Genomic DNA, 25,532 nt, shown 5'->3' with positions numbered 1-25,532 from the left:
AGACTGGAGGCCGCTCCTTGCTAGCATAGCAGGGGTAGAAGGGCACAGGTAGTGGGTGAGTAATGTGTGACAATCTTACTGGCTAGGAGGGAGAATACGGGACTGGGAGTTAGGCTGAGCACCAAGATATATTGGGAGAGGACGGAATATGGGACTGGGGAGGGAGCTGGAATAGACTAGGGGGGATAGAGGATGGTGGGGAGGCTAGAGCAGGGAATCTCAAGGCTGTGGGGAGATCTGTGCGATTAACAGGATTTTCAGTTTGCTGGTGGTTCAAAAAAACCCAAAAATTTAGAAACCAAAAAATTCTGGCAACTCAAAGAAAAAAGATTATTTCAAGTTAAGAGCATTTTAAACATTTGTAAAAAAAAAAAAAAAAAAAGGAAAGCAATCTTGAAGCAAAAAGGCATCGTTTGCCTTGTAAAAAAAATCAAAACGTTTCATTTTTTAGTAAAAGCAGCAAAGAGTCCTGTGGCACCTTATAGACTAACAGACGTTTTGGAGCATGAGCTTTCGTGGGTGAATACCCACTTCCTCAGATGCATCTCACCCACGAAAGCTCATGCTCCAAAACGTCTGTTAGTCTATAAGGTGCCACAGGACTCTTTGCTGCTTTTACAGATCCAGACTAACACGGCTACCCCTCTGATACTTGACCTCATTTTTTAGTGTTTTTTCCCCCTTTTGCCCAAAACAAGCCAGCAAAGTGGACACAAAATGTTTTGATTTCTGAATTTTTCACTGAAAAATGTTTTAATGAAAATTTCCCCCAGTTCTAATTTGGGGGTAGGATTTTCCCCCTCCCCCCCATCATTAGAAAGTGCTTAGGAAATACAGAAAAGGGGGGTCTTGGGGCACTGGCACCCTGGGGGATAAAAGGGGTGCTCAGGACAGGATGATATCAGCCCCTCACTAAGGGAGGGGTTGCTGTGGCAATGAAGGGGGTTTCCAGGCAGTTTGGGACAGGATCAGCTCCTCAGGCACCCCAGTGAGGTGGCTGCTCTGAACTCTCCAGGGAAGCGTGAACAGGCCTTGTGAAGCCTCTGGGTTTCCCCTCCAAACCCCATCTGCAGCCAATCGCAACTCCTATCCCTCCCCATTCCTGCCTCACCTGCCCCCCCCAGCCACATCACCTGCCCCCCCCCCAACTCCTCTGCATCTTGCCCACAGGGACTTCACAAGGGCTGCAAGGGAAAAATCCTCAAGTCAGGAAAGCCCAAGGAGCCAAAGACCTAAGCAACCAGACAGGAGAGGGTCAGGATCCCAGCAGGGAGCCACCTCACCCACTCCTTCCCCAGCTCACAACAGGGATGGGACGTGGGGCATAGCCCATGGGACCCACCTCCCTCACTAGCTGCAAAGAGGCCACTAGATGGCAGCACCACAGAGGCTGATCAGGGTTATGAATGCCCTATAGATTTTGCAGGGCTCGTTTCCCCAACATGGGGGCTAACCCCAGGCCAGGTGTTTCCAAGGTCTCCCATTACTGCCAGCCACAGGAGACTATGGATCTTGGCATGGGAGGACTCAGAACTGCCCCCACTGCGCAGTCACACTAATGGGAGCGTGTGTATTTGTGCCCTTTTCCCACCTTCCTGAAGGGCGTGCAGTGGCCATTTTGAAATGTGGCCAAGCCTGACTAGGCGCCTCTGTTTCAAGACGGCCGCCTAGCTTGCCTCACCCTCATGCCGTGGTGAACGGCCACTGCCAGCAGACTTGGCCTCAGGTCTAACTTAAGTACCGTTTCCTTTAAGCGTCCTAGCGCCAACGTCATCTTCAAGCGTGACACGATAGATATATGTACATATATACGACAAGCCCCCAAAACATGAGGTATATAAATTCAGATCAGTATCTGGGGGACTCCCCCATACAAACAGTTCAAAGAACCCATCTTATGGGAGGTGGGGGGGCGGGGAGGGGAGAATCGGACCTCCCTTCCCCTCATAACTCAACTCACACCCACCAGGTCTGACCAGACAGAGCCATCCCTGGGGCACGGTTCCTTCATAAGTACAAGAAGATCAGCTCACACAGTTCTGGACGGGGCTGGAGTAAACTAGACTCACTGAGACAGGGAGAACCAGACTTGGTTCTGAGCCAGTACAGGAGGGATTTCTCTCTCCCACACCCCACTGGACAAAGCTGACCCAGGTCAGAAAGGATTAGGGAGAGTGGGAGGGGAAAAGGGACCCGGAGAAGACCAGGCCTGGTTCTGATCCATCCAACTATCAGATTCCTGTCCCCTGCTCTAGTACCGTTCACACAGTGGCCAGAATGAATCATTAAGGAACTGGTTCTGCTCCAGCTCACTACGGATCGGCACCAGGAGACTTGTACCCAGCTATTTCTGGTCCTGACCCAGTTTGGCACATATCAAGGAGATGGGATTTCCACCTCATTTCCGAGCAGGCAGCAGGCCTGATTCTGACCCGATGTGGGGTGGGATCGGGGAGGTAGGCCTGGGAGGGTGAGGTGGCTTGGGAGGGGGGTATCAGACCTGCAAACAGCACATTTCCAACTCACACCGAGCCCACAACATGAAAGCAGCAGTGACATGACAACACACAACCAGTCTCCTAACTGGTTTGAATCCTTGGCATTCCCACAGGCCTTTGCAGCGGCGCCCACGCGGTGCCGGGGCTGCCTTATGGGACGGGAGCACTTCCTGCTGGGTAGTGCCCTAAGAGGCAGTTGATTTTCACAGGGTTTAGCGGTTCAATTCCCCCTCCCTTCCCAGCCAAGTGCAACAAGATTAACGTAACCTTGGATGAGGGGCGGCGCCCATGTTGGGAGACCAGCCCCACAGATATGCCCATTGACGAGGCACCATGGGCCTCCTCCTCTGCTCCAACCCCAAGCCACACGTCTCAATGGTGCAACTGGTGCCCTCTGAGCATCACAGCAGCAGCAGGAGGAGGAGGTAGGGGAGGGTGCAGGCACCGGAGCAGGGAGGAGGAGGTGAGTGTGGGGCGCTGCCACATGGCAAAGTGCTGCTCTCGCCACAAAGGAATGCCATCTCCTCCCCTCCCCCGTTCTCAGTCCTTCTCCTGGGCCGTGCTCTCCTCCGTGATGCCCTGCACCGCCAGCTCGGCCAGCACATTGTCCAGATAGTTGGTGTCGGGGTAGCCGTGGCCCGTGAGGTTAGAGCCAAACTCTGTCTTGTGGTGGATTTCATTCCAGATCACCGTGTCTGACTCGCCTGTGGTGCTGGAGGTACCGATGGCGAAGATCAGGCGGCGGTCCCAGGCCACCAGCAGCAGCTTCAGCACCTGGGGGTGTGCAGGAGGGAAAGGGTTAATACACAAGCAGCTGAGAGCCCACCCCAAGACAGGCTGGAGTTTGCACACAGCCTCTCTCAACTTGAGTGGCACGGTTCATCCCACTGTGTCGTTAACTCTGAAACATAATGATGACCGATACCATAATAATGCTGTTGACTATTTCACAGCTGATCATCCGGCTGATGTGCTTATCCCCAACACCACCAACCTGGCTCCCCAACCAAAACCTCCACCTGCCTCCCATGACAGATTTTGCAAGGCACCGAGTTTTCCATACAAAATGCGGCAAGATGTTATGATCAGCAAATTTTGAGGCAGCACAAAACAAACATGAGTTTATTTCCCTATCAAAATTCAATAAAAAACTCCATGGTTCAATTTTGGGGTTTGTTTTTTAAATGTCTACAACTGACGTATCTGGTCTCTTGCACACAGAGCGCTGCTCGATTTAGGTCTAGCTCGCTGTGGCATATATGAACCACAGCCTCTGAAAAGGCCTCGATCATCCATTAGAGATGTCACTGAAATGGTGGGCTCCTGGCATCTTCGATCTTTTGCAGGAGACCAAGTGAAAGGAGGTGGTACATCCCAGGACTGAAAGCTCATACCCTACGAGGAGCTTGTGCCAGGCTATGATCCCCATCATCATTCAAAGACCCCCGGGCTAGTCAAGAAACCCTGCATCTCCCGCAGATTTCCCTCCCTCATTGGCACTCCAATGAGGAGGGGGCAGCCTGTGACAGCCCCTTCTCTCAGCTCCACAGGACAATAACCCCACTCTGCAGGGATACTCTGTCCCCGGTCTGGGTCTGGAGAACATTTTCTATCTGGGATGTTAGGGGTGTGTGGCTCTTCCTTTGACTATTGTCCCTCCTCAAACCAGCTGCTCGATTGGATAAAGCTCACCCCACCCCACCCTAATGAACCATTGCTGAAAGCAGAGCCCCCTCCCTCCCCCGCAAGGCCGAATGTCCTGGTTTTGGGGGAGACAGGCCAGGGTCTAAGTTCCCTCTAAACTGCACAGCCGCACAGCAGCTTATTAAGCACTGTGTGGTGCTCAGGGCTGCAGCGGGAAGAGATGCTCCCCCTCCCCCAGCCCTGGACCTGCTGCAGTCAGGGGGGAGAGATGCCCCTGCCCCAACCCAGCTCAGCCCTGGAGCTTCTGTGGTGAGGAGAGGCGCCTCTCCCCAGCTATCCTCCCAGCCCAGGTGCTGCTGCGGGGAGAAAGAGCTGGGGGGTGTCCTCTCTCCCCGCTGTAGCCCTGGGGCACCCTGCACCCCAAACCTTCACCTCTGGCCCCACCCTAGAGCCCACACCCCCACCTCACTGCCCCTCATCCCCAGCCCCTCCCCAGAGCCAGCACCCCCAGGCAGAGCCAACCCCCCCTCACAGCCCCCAACCCTCTGCCCTAGCCCTGAGTCCCTTATCCCCAGCCCCACCCCAGAGCCCACACCCCCAGCCGTCTGCCCCAGCCCCGAACCCCCTCCCACACTCCAAATCCCTTGGCCCCACACCCACGAATTTTGTTATGTGCATCAATACGAAGATAATGTGTTACACATCGCCTCCATATTGGCGCACATAACAAAATTCATTCCGCACATTGGTGGGAAAAATTAGAGGGAACCGTGGCAGGACATCCCTTACCTTTCGGCCCTTCTCGCTGTCCGGGAGGTAGCAGTGTCGAGGGAATCCGCGGGCTGTGAAGCTTTTTCCGGGGTTTGGGTGCTCTGGTCCCTGGGCAGAGGGAGAGAGAGAAATGGCATCCTTTGGGATCTTGAGAGGTTGCTTAAACTCTGTCTAACCTTGAGTCATCACAGCACCCCCAGCTGCAGGGCTACAAACTGCAGGGCCCTCCAGTGCCCCCGTCACCCACTGCTGGATCTGCTACAAACCGCCCCCGCTGGGAGAGGAGGGTGCCCAGCAAGGGGGCCGGGGCCCTGCAGAGAGACATTCCCCCGAGCTCCCCACTCAGCCTTCCTGGCTGGCAACACTTCCAAACACGGCTGCTTCTAGCGCACACGCCATCACCAAGCACAAGATAGCTGCTGTGCCAGCGCGATCGTCCCCTCCAGAAACCGGGTCACAACCAGAGACATCCCTTGGGGTATGAAGTTATCGCAGAGATCTCTCCATGGCTGCACGAAGGCAGCCGCATGTATCAATACAGTAACTTCTCTCACAAGAGGCGCCCTCCACACCCATCCACACACAAGAGGACTCCTGAAAACACCTGAGGAACAAAGACTGAACTGGGGGAAGTGCTGGACCCAGGCTAAAGGGATTTCTAGCCTGTGCAGGAAAACCTGGGGATTCCAAGCTGCAAAGAAAGTATAGCTTGTGCCCTAAGAATCTGCAGCCTGCTTGTACCATCCATCACGGTGAGAGACTGTTAATTCTAATCCTATCTTTCTAGTAGGTTGAGCTTAGTCTGCATTTTTGTTTATTCACTAGGTTATCTGCTATCACTTATAACAACTTAAAATCTATCTTCTGTAATTAATAAACTTATTTTATGTTTTAATCTAAACCAGTAAGTTTGGAGTGAGTGGTTCGGAATCTTAGCTCAGGAAGCTGTTCCATTTCCTCTCCACATTGAGGGAGGGGGGACCCTATGAGCTTACAGTGGAAGATGGTATAATTTGGGGTTTATACTCCTCTTGGGTTGTTCCTAGGCTGGTAAACTGGTGGTTATTTTGGCTGTAGCCTCTCTATTGTTGGTTCATGCAGCGGCTGGTCAGAGAGCCTGCACGTAACTGCAGCTGGGTGTGTCCCTACTTGTGTGAATGGTGGAGGAGGTGTAGGACCGGGAGCAGGTCTGCCATTTGTCACAGCGGCACAGTGTGAGAGGGAGCCCCGGCTGGTGGGTCAGAGGGCTCAGGGGTACCAAAGTTCCAGGTTGCACCCCGGGGGGAACACATCACAGCGGGTAAACAGATGACGTGCTTCAGACCATTCCAGGCTGAGCTTACCTCCCTGTCTGAGCATTGTCTGTTGTCTGCTTCACAATACAGATCTATTTGCGTACATAACCAAGATGCTAATCAAGTAAGGAAATATACGCAAGTACTGATGACAGACTGTCAGAGTATATCTGGCGAGGAGGGGGAAGAGGTACCCCCAGCGTTCTTTACTGAGGACACAAGCGTGACTTGCCTCATGGGAAAAGCATCACAGTCAGGCCTGGCTGAAAAACACTGACAAAGCTTTGAGGGGAGCTTTAGCTGACTCAGTCTAGGTTACTGAACACATGTTATGATTTTACTTTAGATGTAACCTTTTATTTCCAAAATTTCTGCTTGCTTTCATTTGAATCTCCGTGCCTATACTGGAATTGGAAAAGGTACAGAAAAGGGCAACAAAAATTATTAGGGGCATGGAACAGCTTCCACATGAGGAGAGATTAACAAGACAGACTTTTCAGCTTGGAAAAGAGACAACTAAGGCCTGGTCCATACTACGCTGTTAAACCGATTTTAACAGCGTTAAATCGATTTAACGCTGCACCCGTCTACACTACACTGCTCTTTATATTGATTTAAAGGGCTCTTTAAATCGATTTCTGTACTCCTACAAAATGAGAGGAGTAACGCTAAAATCGATATTACTATATCGATTTAGGGTTAGTGTGGAAGCAAATCAACGTTATTGGCCTCATTATTTTACAGTAGCTACCCACAGTGCACCGCTCCAGAAATCGACGCTAGCCTCAGACCACGGATGCACATCACCGAATTAATGTGCCTAGTGTGGACGCGCACAATCGACTTTATAATATCTGTTTTATAAAATCAGTTTAAGCTAATTCGAATTTATCCTGTAGTGTAGATGTACCCTAAGGGGGGATATGATGGAGGTCTATAAAATCATGACTGGTGTGAAGAAAGTAAGTAAGTGTTATTTACTACTTGTCATAACACAAGAACTAGGGGTCACCAAATGAAATTAATAGGCAGCAAGCAGGTTTAAAACAAACAATAGGAAGTATTTTTTCACACAGCGCAGTCAACCTGTGAAACTCTTTGCTAGGGGATGTTCTGAAGGCCAAGGCTATAACAGGGTTCAAAAAAGAATTAGATAAATTCATGGAGGATGGATCTATCAATGGCTATAAGCCAGGATTGGTAAGGATAGTGTCTGTGGCCTCTGTTTGCCAGAAGCTGGGAATGGGCGACAGGGGATGGATCACTTGATGATTACCTGTTGTTCATTCCCTCTGGGGCACCTGGCATTGGCCACTGTTGGAAGACAGGATACATGGCTAGATGGACCATTGGTCAGACCCAGTATGGCCATTCTTATGCCTTGTTAAATAAACTTTGGCTTGTTTTCATGACACACTTGTCTCAGCGCTGTGTATTTCATGGAGCCATTACCGGAGATGGATCTGGTAAACTGGGAGCAGCGAATCTGTGAATATTGTGAGAGTCCAGTGGAACAGGGGCTGGATGCTTCAGGGAGATGCTCAGAGGGTTCAAGGTTGGAGTGTTCACTATGCCATTGAGTGACGGGGGGCCGGCGAGGCCTAGTGAGGATTGTGTGTGTTGCCCATGGAGGGCGGACGCTGATCCCTGGCAGGCACAGACAAGGTTTCCTCGTACTAAGGGCAGGTGGTAGCAAAGTGCCTCCCGACCCCAGGTAACTCTGGGAAGTGTCACACACACACACCCTCCCTCCTGTAGAGCTGGGGTCTCACCTGGATCCCCGGCGGGATGTTGTAGATGATCCGAATGGTTTTACAGTCAGGGTGCCCAGGCAGCGAGTGAGGGATGAGGTGATATTCCATCTTCCCGGGGGGCTGAGTCCCAGTCTTCACCCCATATATGGTTTTGCAGGTTGGACATTGCAAGCTCCCATCCTGAGAAAGGAGCAAGGAAGGAAGAAAGGAGAGTAAGAAACCAAATCAAATTCTTTACTTTTACTGTTGTCAGGCTGACATTCCTCCAATCCTCCCACACACCCCTCTACTGAACCACACACGCTCCCCCAACACCTTGATTAGGAAGTAGTATATGATCAAAAATGGTTTTCCCATAAACTGGTTGAGAATGAAACTTTCTTTGTTTCTTTCAAAAACTTTTATGGAATGTTTTCAGGTTTTCTGACTAAACAATTTATTTTTCTCCCCCATTTAATTTAAAACCGAAAAGTTTCGTTTTGAGTTTCGTGTTTCTTCCTTACGCCTTTCGCTCCCTTTTCTCAGTGGGGGAGAAAACACCCAAAAATGGAAATGAAAATGAAGCAAAAAAATTTTGATTCTCCAAAAAATTTCAAACCAAACACAAATTTGTGTTTGGTTTGAAAAAACATTTTTCCATCAGAAAAACTTCAACCTTCCCTAGAATACATTGAACGCATCTTCTTCCCAACACATACTGATCAATTCACATAGATGACCATTGTTCTCAAGGAGAGAGAGAGAGAGAGAGAGAGACAGACCTGCCCCAGTGCCCATCAGGACACTATTCTCCAATGTGAGAGACCCAACTTCAAATCTCTTTTCTTGATCAGGCAGTGGGGAGGGAGTGGGATTGAATCCATGTCTCCCACAATCCAGGGGAGTGTCCTAACTCCTGGGAAAAAGCTTTCAAGGGAGGTGGCACCTATGCTTCCTTCTCCGGCCATTTTGTGACTCTAGATTAGTGGTTTTCAATCTTTCCAGACTATTGTACTCCTTTCTGGAGGCTGATTTGTCTTATGTACCCCAAGTTTCACCTCACTTGAAAAATACTTGCTTACAAAATCAGACATAAAAATACAAAAGTGTCAGAGCACACTACTACAGACAAATTGCTGACTTTTTCCATCTTTACCTTTAATTATACAATAAATCAATTGGGATATAAATATTGTACTTACAATTCAGTATATAGTATATGGAGCAGTATAAACAAGTCCCTGTATGAAATTTTAGTTTAAGTGCTTTTAACGCAGCCTGTTGTAAAACTAGGCAAATATCTAGATGAGCTGATGTAGCCCTTGGAAGACCTCTGCAAACCCCCAGGGATACGTGAACCCCTGGTTGAGTACCACTGCTCTAGACCTTTAAAAATGCACATAAACAAAATGTTTTGTGTTGCTAAAACACTTCAGTTGACCCAAACCAAATGGTTTTGATGTGGCAAAAATTTTCAGAATTTTCAAATTCAGCTTGACCCAGACCATTTTTTAAATTTTATTTTTCAGAACTAACTACATAAATAAATAAAATTCAGTGATTCACCCTGCTCTACTCACAATACCTTCTGTAGTACAGATGGGGAAACTGAGGTACAGAGAGGAACCAGCTGAATTTCAACTGTCATGCTCCCATTCTCTTCTATGGGCTGGACTCCTCAGCTGGACTTCAACTCCCATGATGCATCGTGGCTGTACACCCATCCTGATGCAACCGCCTCCCCATACCAAGACAAGGAGACCATGATGCAACAGGGGAGATGTAGTCTAACCAGGAGCGCCACCAGCTTTTTTGTCGCCCTAGGCAGTGAAAGGTTCTGCCCCCAAAATGCCACCCCCAACAGAGGCAGCGGAAGGTCCGGCCGCCACAGTCACCGCCCCCGGAATGCCAGCACCCTAGACAGCCGCCTAGGTCGCCTAATGGGTTGCGCCGGCCCTGAGTCTAACCAGGCAGCCTGGGCAGTAGAGGAGAATGCCATCATAAGACACCCACAAAGTAACTCCCAGGAGACATGACAGCTTACTTTCCAAATGGAAATATTTTGATTGTAGCCAAGATATTCTAGCTTTAGATTTTTTTTGCCGAAAACTCAAAAATTCTCCGGCAGGTGAGGGGACATTTTCCAACCATATCTGCACATCAGCAACAGTCTCATGACTCCCCACCTGTATCTCTAACCACTGCCTCACGCACAGCACATGAAGGGCGGCAGACCAGAATAACTCTGCAGCACAGACATGTGTCTTAATGAAACAGGATAAAATCATGGGAAAGCTGTGTAAAATTCACTGACGCTTTAAGGGAGGAGAATGGAAGAGGCCTTCTGGGGCAGGGATGGCCAGATAGAAGGAAGACCCACTCTGAGAATGGTTTCTGCTTGACTCAAGTTTACAGAGACAGCCAAGCATTCGAAAAGAGTCAGTCAGTGCTCACTGCAAAAAGACTAAGCAAAGTCCTCCTGTCCCACAGAGCCAATGGGAGACACCAGGAGAAATGGCAGAGAGAAGCCTGGGCTCTTACAGCCTATCAAGCAGGAGGATTCAGCCCCAGGCAAGCGATCCGATGGGCTCAGTGTCCAACCTCATGTACAACCTCTGTTCCATGCTAGGACCCAGTCCTCGCTGGGGCCCCCTAGTAGCAGCTGGCCGAGCACACGCTCACCTCTCCCAGAGCCCACCACGCACCTTGTTGCCGTTGTTGTACATGGCGACCAGGCAGTGGAGGTGGTAGATGTGGCCACACTTGGACAGCTTCCCCACTAGGTCGGGCTTGACAGCTGGCTGGGGCCCCTTGTAGCCAGACGGGGTGGAGAGGCGCTCCATGCAGATGGTGCAGTCCTTCGGGGGGGGGGGGGGGGGGAAGGAGGAGGCAACAGTGAGAGGAGAAAATCGAGTCAGACGGAGACACGGACCTGGTCTGAATCAAGCCCAGGCTCGGAGTGATTGAGCATGCGGGCCAAAGTATATGAGCCAAGTGTGGAGGGGAGAGGAGTGCATGTCTTAGCCCAGGTCCCACTGGGCAAGAACTACCACCACGCAGGTTCAGTGGGGAGGCGAGGCTAACCAGGAATCAGAGCCCCGTCACCAGGGTGGGGTCAGGGCCCACTGGCGGGGGAAGCCAGAGCTGGCCTTGCTCTGCGGAAGGACAGGCAGATGTGAGCTCTAGGGATACCAGCCTAGCCCTGTTGACGGCGTGAGGATCCCCTTCCAGAACACACACTGACAGCCAGAAGCAAGCAGCTACGAAACACTCCAAGTGCAACTCCACCACATGCTTACACCCACTCAGACAACATGCACACAGCATGCAACTCCTACACCTCACATACAGTGTGAGCAACCTTTCCTCACAACTCATCCAAAAGGGCGTGTTTGCATGGCATAATAACCAACCCCGAGACCGTGCGATCCTGGTGCAGACGTGGCTCTGGTCTCGCTGTAGGTGGCGTAGTGGGTGTGTGTGTGTTTTTGACCAGCTCACTGAGGTCACAGCTACCTGTGCCTTGTCTTCTCCAGCACTATACAGCCAGAGCGCTAATGCACTACAGGGACTTTTGGCAGTGAAGACCTAGCCCAAGACAGACAGACAGATGGCAACCTGGCACATTGTGCTCTCACCTCATCTGGAGGATGACGCACTTTCTGCAGGTATTTCTTCAGCACCTCCTCCGGGGTTTTACCTGCGGCACATTGGAGCAAGAGTTACAACTGCCCTGAAGGGGTCTGTGGAGACATGAGGCACCCTAGGAAAGCGGTGCTGTGGAGCAGGGAGGGATGGATGGGGACAGAGCCTGTGGGGAGGGGAAGATGTGCAGTGATGCTGAGGTGAATGGCACCAGATGGGAAGGACTTCCCCTGATGGGGAGATTGGCAGGACATGAGGACAGGAAGGGGCTCCTGCCAGCGGCATGCGGATGCCCAGAGGCTCTGGGTAAGGGCTCACGCTCACCTTTCTGGGCCTGCTTTTTGGTGGTCTTGCGGCAGGTGTTGGCCACGCCCGGGATGGATTTGATCTCACTCTTGCTGACGGGTGGGGGGTGCAGCACCAGCTTGGGGGGGCGGGTGAGGCAGACGGGCAGCCCCGCCGCACTCATGAGGATCCCTGTGATCCCTGGCGAGAGAGATGGGGAAAAGCCCTGAGAAGCCAGCTCCGATAAACCCCAGGCACCCTCCCACAAGCGCTTCTGGCCAGCGGCCCAATGCCACACCCTGCCTCTAACAGACCCAGAGCCACCCCGTGAATCCCCTGCACCCCAGCACTCTCATACAGCAGACACCCCAACCCCATTCGCTCCTAAACAGCAGCCTATGAGTCCCCTCTCCTGCTGCCATACGTAGCACAAGAACCCCCTGTCCAGCCCTCTAATGGTGCTCTCTATCCCTTACCTAGAACAGGGACCCTCCCCACCCACCCCTTACAACGAAGGGGCCAATATCACTCTGTCTCCACTCCTCTGGGGTACAGGCTTGTCCAATATCCCCCATACACTTCTACACAGGGTGCTGCCCAAAGCCCACTCCCCACACCAGCCCCAGAAGTGTGGGTCTGCCCCCTTCCCCCGGAGGTCTTTGTTGCTCAGTCACGCTAGGCTGGCCTGACCGGCTGGCTCCCTCACCTGCTAGCGCGGGGTTAACAGGGCTCGAGCTGTTGAGGTTCTTCACTGGGACGGTGGGGACCCTGAGGGGAAGGAATTGGGGGGTCAGAATTCACTGTGGGTTCATCCCCTCGGAGAAAGCCCCTGCCCCACTGATTGGTGCAATGCTTGGACCACCGGTTCCCAGAGGCTCCCCTGTCTCAGTCCACCATCCCCCACCAAGGAAGTCCTGGCCAGAAAGTGGGGAGGGGGGGCTAGCGAGGTGCACACAGGAGCTCTGCAAACAGAGGGGGAGCAGGAACGTCAATGGACAGCGGAGAACCCCAAAAGCCGGGGACATGGGCTGGGGTAGGCTGAGCCATCCGAGCACCTCCGGACACAATGGCTCCACACAAGAGGCTCATCAAACCAGGGAGCGAATGTGGCTGGGTCCCCAAGTTTACAAGACACCCCTCACTGGAGAAGGGAGCTGACACAGCAAGGGCACATGGCACATTCCCCTTCCCAGGATGCCTTGCACCCAGCTCCCACCAGGTGGCTGCAGCCATCCGTCCTCTCCTTTCCAGGCTGCACCTTGCAGAGCACCGAAACTTTTATTGTTCACGTGACCCAACCAGACTAGCAGGTTTCGGCCCCGGCTAACATCCCGCAGTTCACACACCTTGTAGGCCAACCTGGTCTGGCAGGGGCCAGCATGTGCATACGTTAACCAGGGTGTGCATCCAATCTAGGCAGGAACATAGAGTTGGAGGGGTGAGTGTGGGTGGGGGAAGACACTCATCACTCGTTCTGGAAATAAAGCCACTAGAGACAACGCCAGGCTGAGGGGAGTGTGGCCCAGAGGCTAGAGATCTTTAGTCCCCACAAGGCCTTGCCCCAAAAACATCCTTGTCCTGATGACAACTGCACTGACCCTCCAACGTATTTCTAAGCTCTGTACCTAGCCCTAAAAATCACCTCAGGCAACTGCTCCACCCACCCACACATTTCAGATATGTCCATGGCAGCCTGTCAGCAGCAGAAAGCTCCAGTTACGCCCAGATGGTGCACAGCCCTGTTTTCCGGGGCTAGCTCTTCCGCCAGGACTGACACAGCAGGAGTACCCTGGTAATCTGGGCAATGGAATTTTTATACACCCATCTCCTATTCATTTAAGAGAGAATTTCTAGGGCTAGCGGGGCTGCAATCTATCAGACTTGGAACCGCAACCAAGTTCTAGGGGTAGCAATGCTGTTCTGGCCCAGACCACGGTGCCAGGACTGAATATCACAAGATCTTGGGCTGGCACCGAGTCTAACGACTGCACCATCTGAGATGCAATGATGGAGAGAGAAAGATGACGCTGCAACAAGACTCGGGGAAATATACCACTGAGAGGGGCTCTGGGCACAAGGCAGAACCCAGAGGCCCCACTACACCACCCACTCTCCTGTCTGGTGTTTGCTGCCAACCAGGGTGAGCCAAGGAAATTGCACAGACTGCTGGCTGGGCATGTCCTGCTCACTGCCAGTGGGGTCAGCTGAGCCCACAACAGGTGTTCCTCTCTCTCCCCTCCACGCTCTGCGCTTCTTGCTAGCATCCCAGTGAGGCCTGCTTTGCCCACTTTCTCCAGCAATGCGTATGCCCCTGAAGGGCTAAGTGGCATTGGAGGACCAGGAGAAGAAGTAGGGCTCCCAGGGGGCGACGATGGCAAAACAGCCCCCCACATTTTGCACGGGGAGAGGCCCGCGTCCCATTCTGCAGCCTTTGAAGGGACAAACGGCCGCACGAGGCTGCGGAATGAGACGCAGCTCCCCGGCGAGACACAGGGGTCGGGTGGCACAACGCCAAGGCACGGCGCGCCCGGCTGAGTCACAATGTGCCATTTCCTGGCTGGACTTTTGACACTGCTTAGGGCAGGGGGATCTATTTCATTCCTGGGGGTGGCACCACAGCAACGGAGGAGGGCGAGCCAGAACCGGGCACCTTCCTAGCCGGACAACAGTTGCCATAGCAACAGACCAAGGCCTAGCCAGAGAATCCTCTAATCTAGAGACATCCCACCCCCCCTGCCCCTCCTCCTTGCGTCCCTTTTCTCTCCGTCTTTAGAAACTCTGCCTGAGTCTTCGAACCATTCATAGCCTCTTTTGTTCCTGCGGCCCCTTCCTCCCGCTCCCTATCATGGGAAAGTTTCCCAGAGGGTCACAGGCCCGGGCGAACGGCGACAGAAGGCCGATGGCAAAGCCAGACAAAGGGCGAGAACCACGCTAATTAAATGGTCAAGAAAGGGATTTCTGGGGAGGGGGGCGAGATGTTTTCCTCATCAGGCAGCCGCATGAAAAGCTTTCTATAGGCCTTTTGATAGTGCCTCCCTCCCCCTGCAGGGCCAAGTGAAAGAATGTCCCATAGCTTCATTAAGATTCAAAAGGGGATTGCGGGGCCTCCCCCATTTTATGGTTAAAGAGGTCTCTGGTATTTGTCTAGGGGGAAAGAGAGGGGCTGGGATGGGAAGAGGGGGATACAGAGGGGCTGGGGTGTGGGCTACAGTCACAGGGGACTTGATTTCTTCCTTAGGGACTTTCCACCACCCTGAAGGTTTGTGCCGTACAGTTTTGGAGGCAACAAATAGTCACCACAAAGATTCTGGAGCGATGGCCCATTGAGCCCAGCGGGGGATCTGGCCCACTGACTCCACCAGAGCGATAGCTGATTTACACCAGCTGGGATCTGCACCGTGGGGTTTCCCCCACCTACGGCAGCTAAAACACAGACACTACGGATTACCCAGGCCAGTTGTTGATGAAACTCCCAGGTCTTAATGGCTGAAACGCTGGGACGCACGCCCTGCACACTTGGGCTGGAACTCACAAGGAAACTGCCAGTCTGGATCAGACCCCAGATCCAGCTAGTCCAATCTCCTGTCTCTGACAGTGGTTGACACCACATGCTGCAGAAGAAGCTATAAGAGCCCCACAGGAGCAGACATGATATAATCTCCCCCCACATTAGGTCTCATCCTGGTCTCTACTAGAGGCTGGCTTAACCCCTACAGCAGGAGGTTTAATATCCCTGCTACCTTTGTTAGCACTGGCTATTGTAACTCTGGATATTCTTGTTAATGGTGAAAACGTCCAATTTCTTTTTGAACTTTGCTAGGTCGACGGCCTCAACAATATCCTGTGGCAGTGAGTTCCACTGGCTAATGACAAAATGCGTGGAAAAGTATTTCCTTTAATCAATTATGAATTCTCCTCCTCTCCATTTCACTGACTCACCCTTGTTCTTATGTTATAAGACAGGGAGAACAGCAGCTCCCGATCTCCCTTCTCTAGACCACTAAGTATTTTACATATTTCCATCATGTCCCCTCTTACACAGCTCCTCTTTAAGGTAACGGTCCCAATCTTTTGCAATCTCTCTTCACGGAAGTTTTTTTTCAGGCCCTCGCCATTCACACTGCCCTTCTCTGAACCCCTCTAATTCTACAACATCCTTCTGGAGACTTGTGCTGTCAATGGCATCCAGGCAAAGCCACCCCACTGACTGATGTATTGGCACTACAATAGTCTCTGTGTTATTCTCCATCCCATTCCTTGAGCATCCTAACAGCTTTTTTGCTTTTCTGACCATAGCCGCACACCGAGCAGAGGTCTCCACTGAGCCATCTATAATGACAACTTATTCCCGAGCTGATGTGATTAATGTACAGTGCACAAGTGGTTTAAATTTTCCCCTCCAGTGTGCATTACACGGCATTTATTGACACAACTTCATTTACCATCATGTTTCCCATTCCGCAGGCTTGTTTGGGTCTCTCTGAAGTTCCTCGGAACCCTCTCTGGTCTTAACTCACCTAAATACCTTTGTGTCTTCTGCACATTTTCCTGCCCACCCTCCTTTCCAGATCACTAATAAATATATAAAATACCACAGGATCTAGCATGGCAATTATAATCCCTCTGTTGCCTTCTGCTGGGAGGAGAACTGACCACTGGACTCTACTTTATGCTTTCTGACTCCTACCCAGGTTTTGATCTAAGACACCACTTGGCCTCCTGTCCCATGCCAGCCTGATGTCTCAACTGCCAAAGGCCCTTAAAGCAAAACAGCAGCAACACCAAAACGAAAGGGGATGGGACTAGATGACCTCCTGAGGTCTCTTCCAACCCTGATATTTTATGAAAGTACAGACACAGCGTGAGATCGAAGCAGCGGATGCATGGTTCCAGATGGGCAGCCGTGACAGGTAGACCCATGCTATAGTGCAGGGGTTCTCAAACTGGGGGCCGGGACCCCTCAGGGTGCTGTGAGGTTATGACATTGGGGGGGGTCGTGAGCTGTCAACTTCTGCCCCAAACCCCGCTTTGCCTCCAGCATTCATAGTAGTGTTAAATATATAAAATGTGTTTTTAATTTATAAGGGGGGGGAAATCGCACTCAGAGGCTTGCTAGGGGTCACCAGTACAAAAGTTTGAGAGCCACTGCTCTAGCGGCAGCACAGATGCCCACGGACAAGGCCTAGGGTGCAGGGCACCGGAAGCAAACAGCAGGACCCCTGATGCAGGCTCTCCTTTCAAAGGATGTTAACTGAACACAGCTGAAAGGGTCAGCGGGGCAACCCTTGGAGCTCACTCCCAGAGTGGGAACTGCATAGGTTACCTCCCATGCACAGTCCTGCCAACAGCCACCAGGGAGTTTGGTCTCCATAGCCCACTTCATTGACCCTTGGCTAAGAGGCCGATTAGCACCAGCTATTGGAGCGCAGGTGATGTGGGTACCCTGGACCCCGGCTGACTATGAAGGGGAACCTGGCTCGCTCGCTCACTCACCCGGACGCAATCAGCACACGGGACTGGGCGATGGCCAGGCGCTGCAGGTGGGTACGGTTGAGGGTGTTGAGGTTGGCACGCATGGCCTTCCCATTGGCGGAAGGTGGGCTGGTGGCCGAGCTGGCTGAGCTCAGGGCTGGCGTGCTGGTCGCCTGCCTCCGGCTCACTTGGGAGGCCAGGGTCTTCAGCGAGCCGCGCGTGGTGGCCATGGCATCTGGGGGCTTGAGCCCAGGTGCTGGGACGGGAGGCTTGGGGCCGCCCGATGGGGCGGAGGCTTTACGCTGCTGCTGCTGCTGGGGGACTGCGGCGCCAGTCCCGCCATTGGCCCCAGCCGTGACCACTGCCTTGACACTCATGACCAGAAGGCACTGGGGGCAGGTGCAGGGTGGGGTGGGGGGTGAGCTGGAAACGCCAGGGCTGGCCGGCCATGACTGGGACTTGGGCAGGGCGCCAGTGACCAGCGGGTAGACCAGGTCGAGGCGTCGGCGGATGCGGCGCTTGCGCTGGGTCTGCCGGTTGATCTGGCCCATGGTGCTGAAGTCAATGACGTAGCAGAACCCAATGGAGGTGAGGTCAATCCAGGGGTGCTGCTTCTCGTAGGCCTGCTGGATGGTGATGCCCACCTCCATGTCGTAGGGCGTCCACGAGCCGCTGTCATTCTCCCACTCCCACACCACACCTTTGCCGGGCGCCGAGGAGGGGTCATAGTAACTGCGCCGCACCGGGCGGATGGTGCCTGGGGAGAGCAGGGAGAAACAGAGAGATGAGAAGAGTCTGCGGGAGAAAAGAGAAGATAAGAGTGCCCTACCCCACTCCCCAAGAGCATCCCTTGGAAGGGACAGGCGTTACGAGCTGGGGCCCACAGCCTCCATGGCAGGGGATAAGGGTACGAGCTTGGAGATACAACACATAACCAGCCCAAAGCAAGATGCCACAGCCTTACACTAGTGGTTTGCAACCAGGGGTACGTGTACCCCTGGGGGTTTGCAGAGGTCTCCCAGGGGATACATCACCTCATCTAGATATTTGCCTAGTTTTACAACAGGCTATACAAAAAAAGCACTAGCAAAGTCAGTACAAACTAAAATTTCATACAGACAATGATGTGTTTATACTGCTCTATATACTCTATAGTGAAATATAAGTAAGATATTTATATTCCAATTGATTTTTTTGTAATATATGGTAAAAATGAGTAAGTCAGCAATTTTTCAGTATTAGCAGGCGGTGACACTTTTGTATTTTTATGTCTGATTTTGAAAGCAAGTAGTTTTTAAGTGTGGTGAAACTTGAGAGTACGCGAGACAAATCAGCTCCTGAAAGGAGTACAGTTGTCTGGAAAGGCTGAGAGGCACTGCCTTAGACTGTAATTGAAATTGATGGAAATTAAGCACCTAAGCACCTTTAGGGATCTGGACTTCAGCTCTTAGGGGCAAAGACTGTTTCTTGCACTTCAAACAAAGTCGCATCAGCTTAAGGGGAAGGGCTGATTTTATACCAGTTTATTTATCAGCACAACTGTGCATGTGGACTCTCTTCCATCAGGCCTCGTCTCCACTAGATTCATAGATTCCAAGACCAGAAAGGACCACTGCGATCATCTTGTCTGACCTCCTGTCTAACACAGCTCAGAGCCTTGCCCTGAAACAATTCCCAGGGCAGAACTTTTAATGACCAATGATGGAGAATCCCCCATGAGCCTTTCTAAATTGTTCGACCGGTTCTTTAACCTCACTGTTACAAAGTAAAGCGTTTGCAGGTATAGAGATCCTGGCAAACGCTCCTACTGGAGACACAGCTGATTCTGGCAAGAGGTCCTCTGCTGGCATAGTTTATACCTGTTCTCTGAACAAAACCAGCAAAAGGACTTTTTTTTGCCAGTGTCACTTCATCTACACTGGAGCTTTTACCAGCACAGTTATGTTGACTAGAGGTGTGATTTCCCCCTCCCCTCCCCACTCCTAATCAACATAACTATGCCAGCAAATATTCTAAGTGCAGCCCAGGCCTTAATCCATCTGGCAGTAGTTTGTCCCTCATCAGTAGATTTACAAGCACAAGCTAAACAAATATACTCAGCATTACGCTGGTACACGAGTCCATTCAGAAGTTGCACTCATCTGACTAAACAGATTTAAGTTAGACCAATGGAACTTGGGAGCATAGACAAGCTGAGGGTCTGTGCAGCACCCACCACCATGGGGCCCAATTGGAGCTAGGGCCTTTATGGGCTACAATTATTTTTTTTAACCTCTGTAAAAGACAGAAAAATTACAGTCATGGTTCCACAAATAGCCTTAACTCTGACCCCACCTCCCTACCCACCTCTCTTGGGAGTCTGCTGCTGATGTGAATGTTACAGATTCAAGGTGTATTGCAATCAACAGGGTAGAAAGGACAGCCTGAGCTTTCTGTCCCCTTGGCTTTGATTTCCTCCCAAACATAACCACCTCCAAATGCTGTTTGCAGCAAGGACATTCGTTGAATTGGACTTGAATGCAGTTTGACACTGTCTATAGCACTCAGACCCAGCCCAGCAATGTGAGTCGTAGAGGACTATATTAAGAGGTGGTTATATTGTGTAGCAGAGCTAAGCCATGGGTATCCAAGGCAGCATTATTTCTGGACTGTAGGTGGAGGGGTAAGAGCAGAGATGTCTCTGTTGACAGGTGGCTGAATGGAAGGAGAGTCTATGTGTGAGCTGCTGCTCCATGGAGAGGTGGGAATGGAGGAGGAGAAGTGTATCTACATTATGGTCATTGATAGTTTTCCCCAGCATGAATCAGAACCCAAAATTCATGCGACTCCACTATTGGGAGAGTCTCAGTGAGCTTTAGGTCTTTGTGTGTGGGCACCCCAGAATTGGGCTGAGCCCTGGCAACTCATTTCATCCCTGGCACGATGCAATGGCATTCTGTGTATTTTTGGTAATTCAAGGCCTGCAGTGCAGACTGAGAATGCGGATACAGGATAGGGGTAGAAAGGAGTGGGGAATGGGTAGAGGACAGGCATTGGTAAAAGTGCAGAGTCCAGTTAGTTTGTGGAACCTCATCTAGGCGATTCCCGAATTTCAGATGTTTTGTTGTTAAAATTGCTACAAAATTTCTCTTCCCATTTTAAGAACCAACCTCCATTTGTAGCCTTCACACAATTGTGCGTTGGGCAATTTCCTTAGTTTTTAAAGGAAATGTTTTACGACAATGATGCAAAAAAATTGTCACAAGGCAATACACGGGAGACTACAGCCCTGCAAAGCCGAACCACGTTAGGCAATAGAACACAAGACAACACTACTCAGATCCAGTACTCCGTGGGTGCCGTCTTGATCCTTTCTGACCCAACGCTGCTCAGTTGGTGAATCTCACAAACTCTGACAGTATCGAGTTTTTAAACCCTGCTGGACTTATTCTGATAGCACGAGATCTAAGACAGAGATTTCTGGGGCACATAACCACTCTGTTGTGTTTCCCCTCTTGCGCCCAGTCCCGCCGCCACCAAGGTCAGCAGCACAATCTCCACTGACTTTGACACTGCAGGATCAAACTTCTCATGAAAAAACTAACCTTTAGTCTTACATGCTACACCTCATCCAGTCACTATTGTGCCAAACAAATGTGCAGCTGCTGGACCCAGCGCTTTGTGAGATAGGGCTTTCCCAAAAATAAAAAGTTTCTACAGACTTAAAAAAAACAACAACAAAAACATAGCAGTAGAACCACATCAATCCTAATGACAGATTCCCATTAGAAATCCCATCGAGGGTGGACAGCCCAAAGGTTAGGGTACCAGCCTAGGATTTAGGACACCCACGGTCAATTCTCTGCTCCAGCACAGATTTCCTGCAAGTTCTTGGGCAAGTCCCTTAGTTTCTTTGGGCCTCAATTCCACATCAGTAAAGCAGAAACACACACGTGTGATGCGTGTGGCTAAATATTAGAGATTGTGAGGCACCTAGACACTGCAATGGTGGAAGTAGACTAGAAAACACTGAATTTTGCAGCTCAGTGTGTGAACAAAGAAAGGATAACCTGGAGTTTAACTTCATTACATCCGCTGCTCCATAACATGCACGTAAGCATGCTGTAAAGCACAAGGAAGTCTCAGACCTGGTCCACGCACCAGGTTGGTACCACTGTAATTATTCTGGTGAGCTTCTACCTTAACGTTTAAATCAGTACAACCCCTAGTATGGTTTATACTGGTATAGCTTCTGCCTCTTCCCCAATGGCAACAGCTATCACAACATAAGCACTGGTATATAGTTAAAGTGCTACAATTTTGGGGTATAGCCCCCTACTTTGTCAGCTCCAGCACTTCATTAAATCTCCATGGGAGGTCACGCTAAGATTTTTTAATTGTGCACATTAACACGGTGGGTGAAGGGAGTTCAACCGCTTCCCACCTGACTTTCCGAACTCCAAGCTTGACAGAATTCCTCAGCCAATTAGTCTGAGTTTTCAGTTAAAAAATATTGACCCCATCGAGAAAGGCCATGCAATGAGACGTGTGGGGGACAAAGGGGGAATTGCCGAGGAAGCAGTGTGTGGGGAGGGGTGGGGACAGAAACCAAGCTCTGAACAGCATCTGTAATTTATTATAATCCCAGATGAGAAGGGGAAGGAGCCAGTGCTGGCATTCAGCATCTGGCAGGTCCAGTGCCATGCAGCAATCCTGTGGGAAAGTCCCCCACTCCCCTCCCCTAGCCAGAGACGTGCATCCAGCCTCCCATTCAAGAAGGGAAGAAAAGGGACAATAGCTATTCAAGGCTCAGCTGGGGTCGTGACCCCCCACATCAGAGCCCCTTAATGACCCAAAACAACAACATTCAGAACAAGCCAGCCAGAACAATTCCCCATTCAGCCCAGCGGCAGGGGTGGGACCGGGGGCCTCCTCTAGCCCCCACCATCCCACCCCTCCTCACTCCATCAGAGCCCGTTTCACTATTACTCCCTGCCTTCCCCTCAGCTAGAACATGGGGAAAGAGGGGGTCCCCATTGGGAGCCCCATGTATGTAGGGGTGCCCCCAGTGGAAACCAACTCCCCATCCCACCGAAGCAGATGGGGGGCCCTGCTGTCTGCAGATCTCAGACCTGTACAAAAATGGAGAGCCTCTCCTCTATCACCCCAGGGGAGATGACGGAGCTGGGAGTGGGGTGGCCTTAACTCTCTGTGCCAGGAGCACCAGCCCTCAAAGGGGCAGCTCACCTGGAGTGCTGTGGCACCCTCCCCAACCACACAGGAAATGAATAGGGATTTGAGAACAGGCACAATCACCTTCGGACCACAGCCCCCAGCCACAGACACCTGTAGCTTCTGAAGGGGCATCACACCAAGAGCAAAACCAGGACCCCATCCGGAAGGGCTGCCCGCACCCTGGGTCACCGCCTCCCTCCCAGGCATCCCCCTGGGGGTCACCACCTCCCTCCCGCTCCTCTGTGCTGGCTCACTGTGTCACCTTTCTGGACAGACTGTGAACAATGGATCCCTGGCCCTTTCATCATTGGGAATGGTGGTGGTGGAGGGGGGTGTATTCTGGACAGTCTCAAGAGGAAAATCTGTCCCCAATAAACCTGGACAGATAACTTGCCTCTGTCTTCATAGTGACTGGCTCACTGAGTGGGGCGATTTCGGAAGGGCCTGGACTGAGCAGACACAGGGCCAGCGGGAAGGATGGGGAGAGGGAGCTGAGCCACGCCTCATGGGGGAGAGGAACCCAAAGGAAGAGCGGTGCCAGATCACGATCCATCCCGCTCGGGAACATCCAGGGAGAGGGGCACGGTGCCCATCTTCCCCAGCATCATCTCTGGCCACACACACACCACCGCTGCGCCCTCATTTCTGGCCAGGGCCACTGATATCTCCAGTCCTGCCCCCAAAGCCAGCTTATACCCTTGCATCTACAGGGCCGCACAGGGCGCTAAGCTCAGAGTGCCAGAGAGACTAGCCGAGGAGCCAACCATCGTGGCCCCATAGTAGCCCCAGCCTGCACGGGCGGCCCTTCCTATACCAACAGCTGGATTCTGCGCCGCCCTCTCAAGCGGCATAGCTTCAGCCAAGAGGGAGCGCTTCCCTGCTTCATAACAAAGCAGGGAGGGGCTGCCATAAAGCCAGGAGCCCCTGTGCTGTCGGGGGTTCCCTATTCCAGCTGGGACCCACTCCAGCTCTGACTTTCCCCTCTGAAAAACCCCTCTGTGCCCCCGGCACTCCCCATGCTGCCATCTCTTTCCTCCACCCTCCGAGTTCCAGTCCCTTCTCACCCTGGCTCCACTACCCCCTCCCAAGTGCACTGGCCACCCACAGCCCGGTGCCAGGGTGGGCACTGCTCCACACCCTGTATGCTGGGGGCGCTGCCCCACCTGCAACCGCCTCTCGGGATGCACTGGGGATTCCCCAGCTCCGTGTGAGCTCACAGGCGCCCAGGGATTCCCAGGCAAGCCGCCTTTCCTGGGTATATTCCTGTTCTCGGAAACACCCACGCACCCCCATCCTTCCCATTGCGAGACCGGGGGCTGCCTCCCTGCAGGGAGCCCAGCTGCAGCTGGGCTGGGAACACCAGCCTCCCAGTCTCGGGGACTGAAAAAAAAACAGGCACCAACCCTGCCACGCTTCGGGGAACTCCCCCCCAACTCTACCAGTGCCCCTTAATCCCCCCCCCAAGTCCCTGCTATCCCAGCCCTGGACTCCCGCCACAGCTCTGCCAATGCCCCTCAGCCCGGACAATACAGCGTAATATGGACCAGGGCGCCACAGGGCAGAAAACAGACGGAACGACCCCACAGGGCCGAGACACTCCGGACGGGGCGTCCCTTCCCCAGGGCGATCCTGGTCAGGCCAGGTCGGGCCGGGACCGCCCCACCCCCGGCAAAGCAGGGCGATCCGGGTCACGCTGCCCCCCCACAAACTCACCGGTATCCTGGCGGAACTGGTGCATGGAGTGCAGGTCCAGTAGGTAGGGCGCCAGCCGCCGGTCCGCCTGGCCCAGCACCACGCTGCCCGCCCGCGGTCCTGCCCGGATCACCGCCTCGATGTGGTGGCTGACGGCCGGGCTGTAGGGTCTCCAGCGGCCATGCTCGTTCAGCCATTCCCAGACCACCACGGCCGAGGCCAACAGCATGGCTCTGTCGGCCGGGGCTCAGCGCCGCATTGGCCCGCGACCTCAACAAATCGGGGTGCGGGGAGAGTCTCCGGGCTGCTTTTTTTGGAGGGGGGGGGATATGCAGGTCGCCCTCACTCCCCCCTCCCTGCAGCGCGCCCCCCCGGAGCTCCCCTGCAGCGCCCAGCCATTGCACCCATCCGCCAAGACCCGGCCACAGGGCGCTGCTCTGCGATGGGGTCCCGGGAGGGGGATTAGCTCGCTCTGGGTTTCTTGGAGGAGGGGGGGTTAGTTACACCAGTTGCAGCTCCTCCGCCTCCTGCTGCTGCTTTTCGCTGCAACAAGCCCTTCTCGAAATTTCATGCTCTAGTTTTTTTCCTCCCCCCTTCTCCCCCCTTTGCACGGGATGAGCAGCAGCTCCACCTCCCTGTTGCTCTCCTGCCTCCTTGTTTTAAAGGAATCCGGGTGGCCGGGATTTCCCGGACGCAGACAGGGAAATGCAAGCCGTCACCCAGCACGACGTCACCTTTCCAAAGCTGGGAAGCGGAGCCCCATTGCACGGCCCAGTTGCTTCCTTCCCTCCTGCCTATTGCACCCTCCCCAAACAACTTCCTTGGGTTTTGCAGCCGGGGAGTCTGAGCCGCAGCGCGAGCTCCCAGGAGCATAGCGTCTCGAGGGCCCTCGCTGCCCCCTCCCCACTCTCACCACATTACCTCATGCCCGGCCCAGCGCCAGGGCGCCACCTACTGGCCACGTAGCTGGAACTGCAGCTGCAGGGTTGGATTGAACCATCTCACCCGAAAAGAGGGGGATTTCACCTGGGGGGGTTAAACCATTTATCAGCACTTTGGCATAAAGAGGGGGGCGGGGGGTTCTCCCAGAAAAGGAAGCTCCAGGATCTGGGTGGGCCTGAGGGTGTCTGTGAGATTCCCCCCCACAGCTGGGACAGTGCCCCTCCCAACCCACGGCCCCTTGCTGTCCCAGGCCTGCACCCCCAGCTCTGCTCCTGCCCGTCAGTGCTAACCGGCAGCCCCCTCACTATTACAGCCTTGTGCCCCCAACTCTGCTGCTGCCC

General features: G+C 52.8%; 1 protein-coding gene across 1 annotated transcript; it reads right to left on the bottom strand.

Moving 5' to 3' along the window:
- Positions 1 to 1,154: 1,154 nt before the first annotated feature.
- On the bottom strand, positions 1,155 to 25,149 carry DTX4 (deltex E3 ubiquitin ligase 4). The gene is made up of 9 exons (XM_030561913.1): positions 24,271 to 25,149; positions 17,365 to 18,100; positions 12,578 to 12,639; positions 11,911 to 12,072; positions 11,580 to 11,641; positions 10,647 to 10,799; positions 7,981 to 8,142; positions 4,932 to 5,021; positions 1,155 to 3,272 (listed from the first exon to the last, which is right to left on the bottom strand). The coding sequence occupies exons 1-9, from the start codon at positions 24,476 to 24,478 to the stop codon at positions 3,039 to 3,041; spliced, it is 1,869 nt and encodes a 622-aa protein (XP_030417773.1). The 5' UTR covers positions 24,479 to 25,149; the 3' UTR covers positions 1,155 to 3,038.
- Between the last annotated feature and the right edge of the window lie 383 nt (positions 25,150 to 25,532).

Source organism: Gopherus evgoodei, chromosome 4, assembly GCF_007399415.2.
Source record: "Gopherus evgoodei ecotype Sinaloan lineage chromosome 4, rGopEvg1_v1.p, whole genome shotgun sequence".
NCBI classification, from domain to species: domain Eukaryota; kingdom Metazoa; phylum Chordata; order Testudines; family Testudinidae; genus Gopherus; species Gopherus evgoodei.
The sequence above is the reverse complement of the archived record's forward strand: the minus strand, read 5'-3'. Positions and strand labels throughout refer to the sequence as shown.

Bases quoted from the DNA above. Each gene is read 5' to 3' on its own strand.
- DTX4 (XM_030561913.1), bottom strand. From the start codon at position 24,478: ATGCTGTTGGCCTCGGCCGTGGTGGTCTGGGAATGGCTGAACGAGCAT. The intron at 18,101-24,270 runs GTGAGTTTGTGG...TGCTCTCCCCAG, and splicing joins CCAGTTCCGCCAGGATACCG to GCACCATCCGCCCGGTGCGG. The intron at 5,022-7,980 runs GTGAGACCCCAG...CCCTCTGCCCAG, and splicing joins ACATCCCGCCGGGGATCCAG to GGACCAGAGCACCCAAACCC.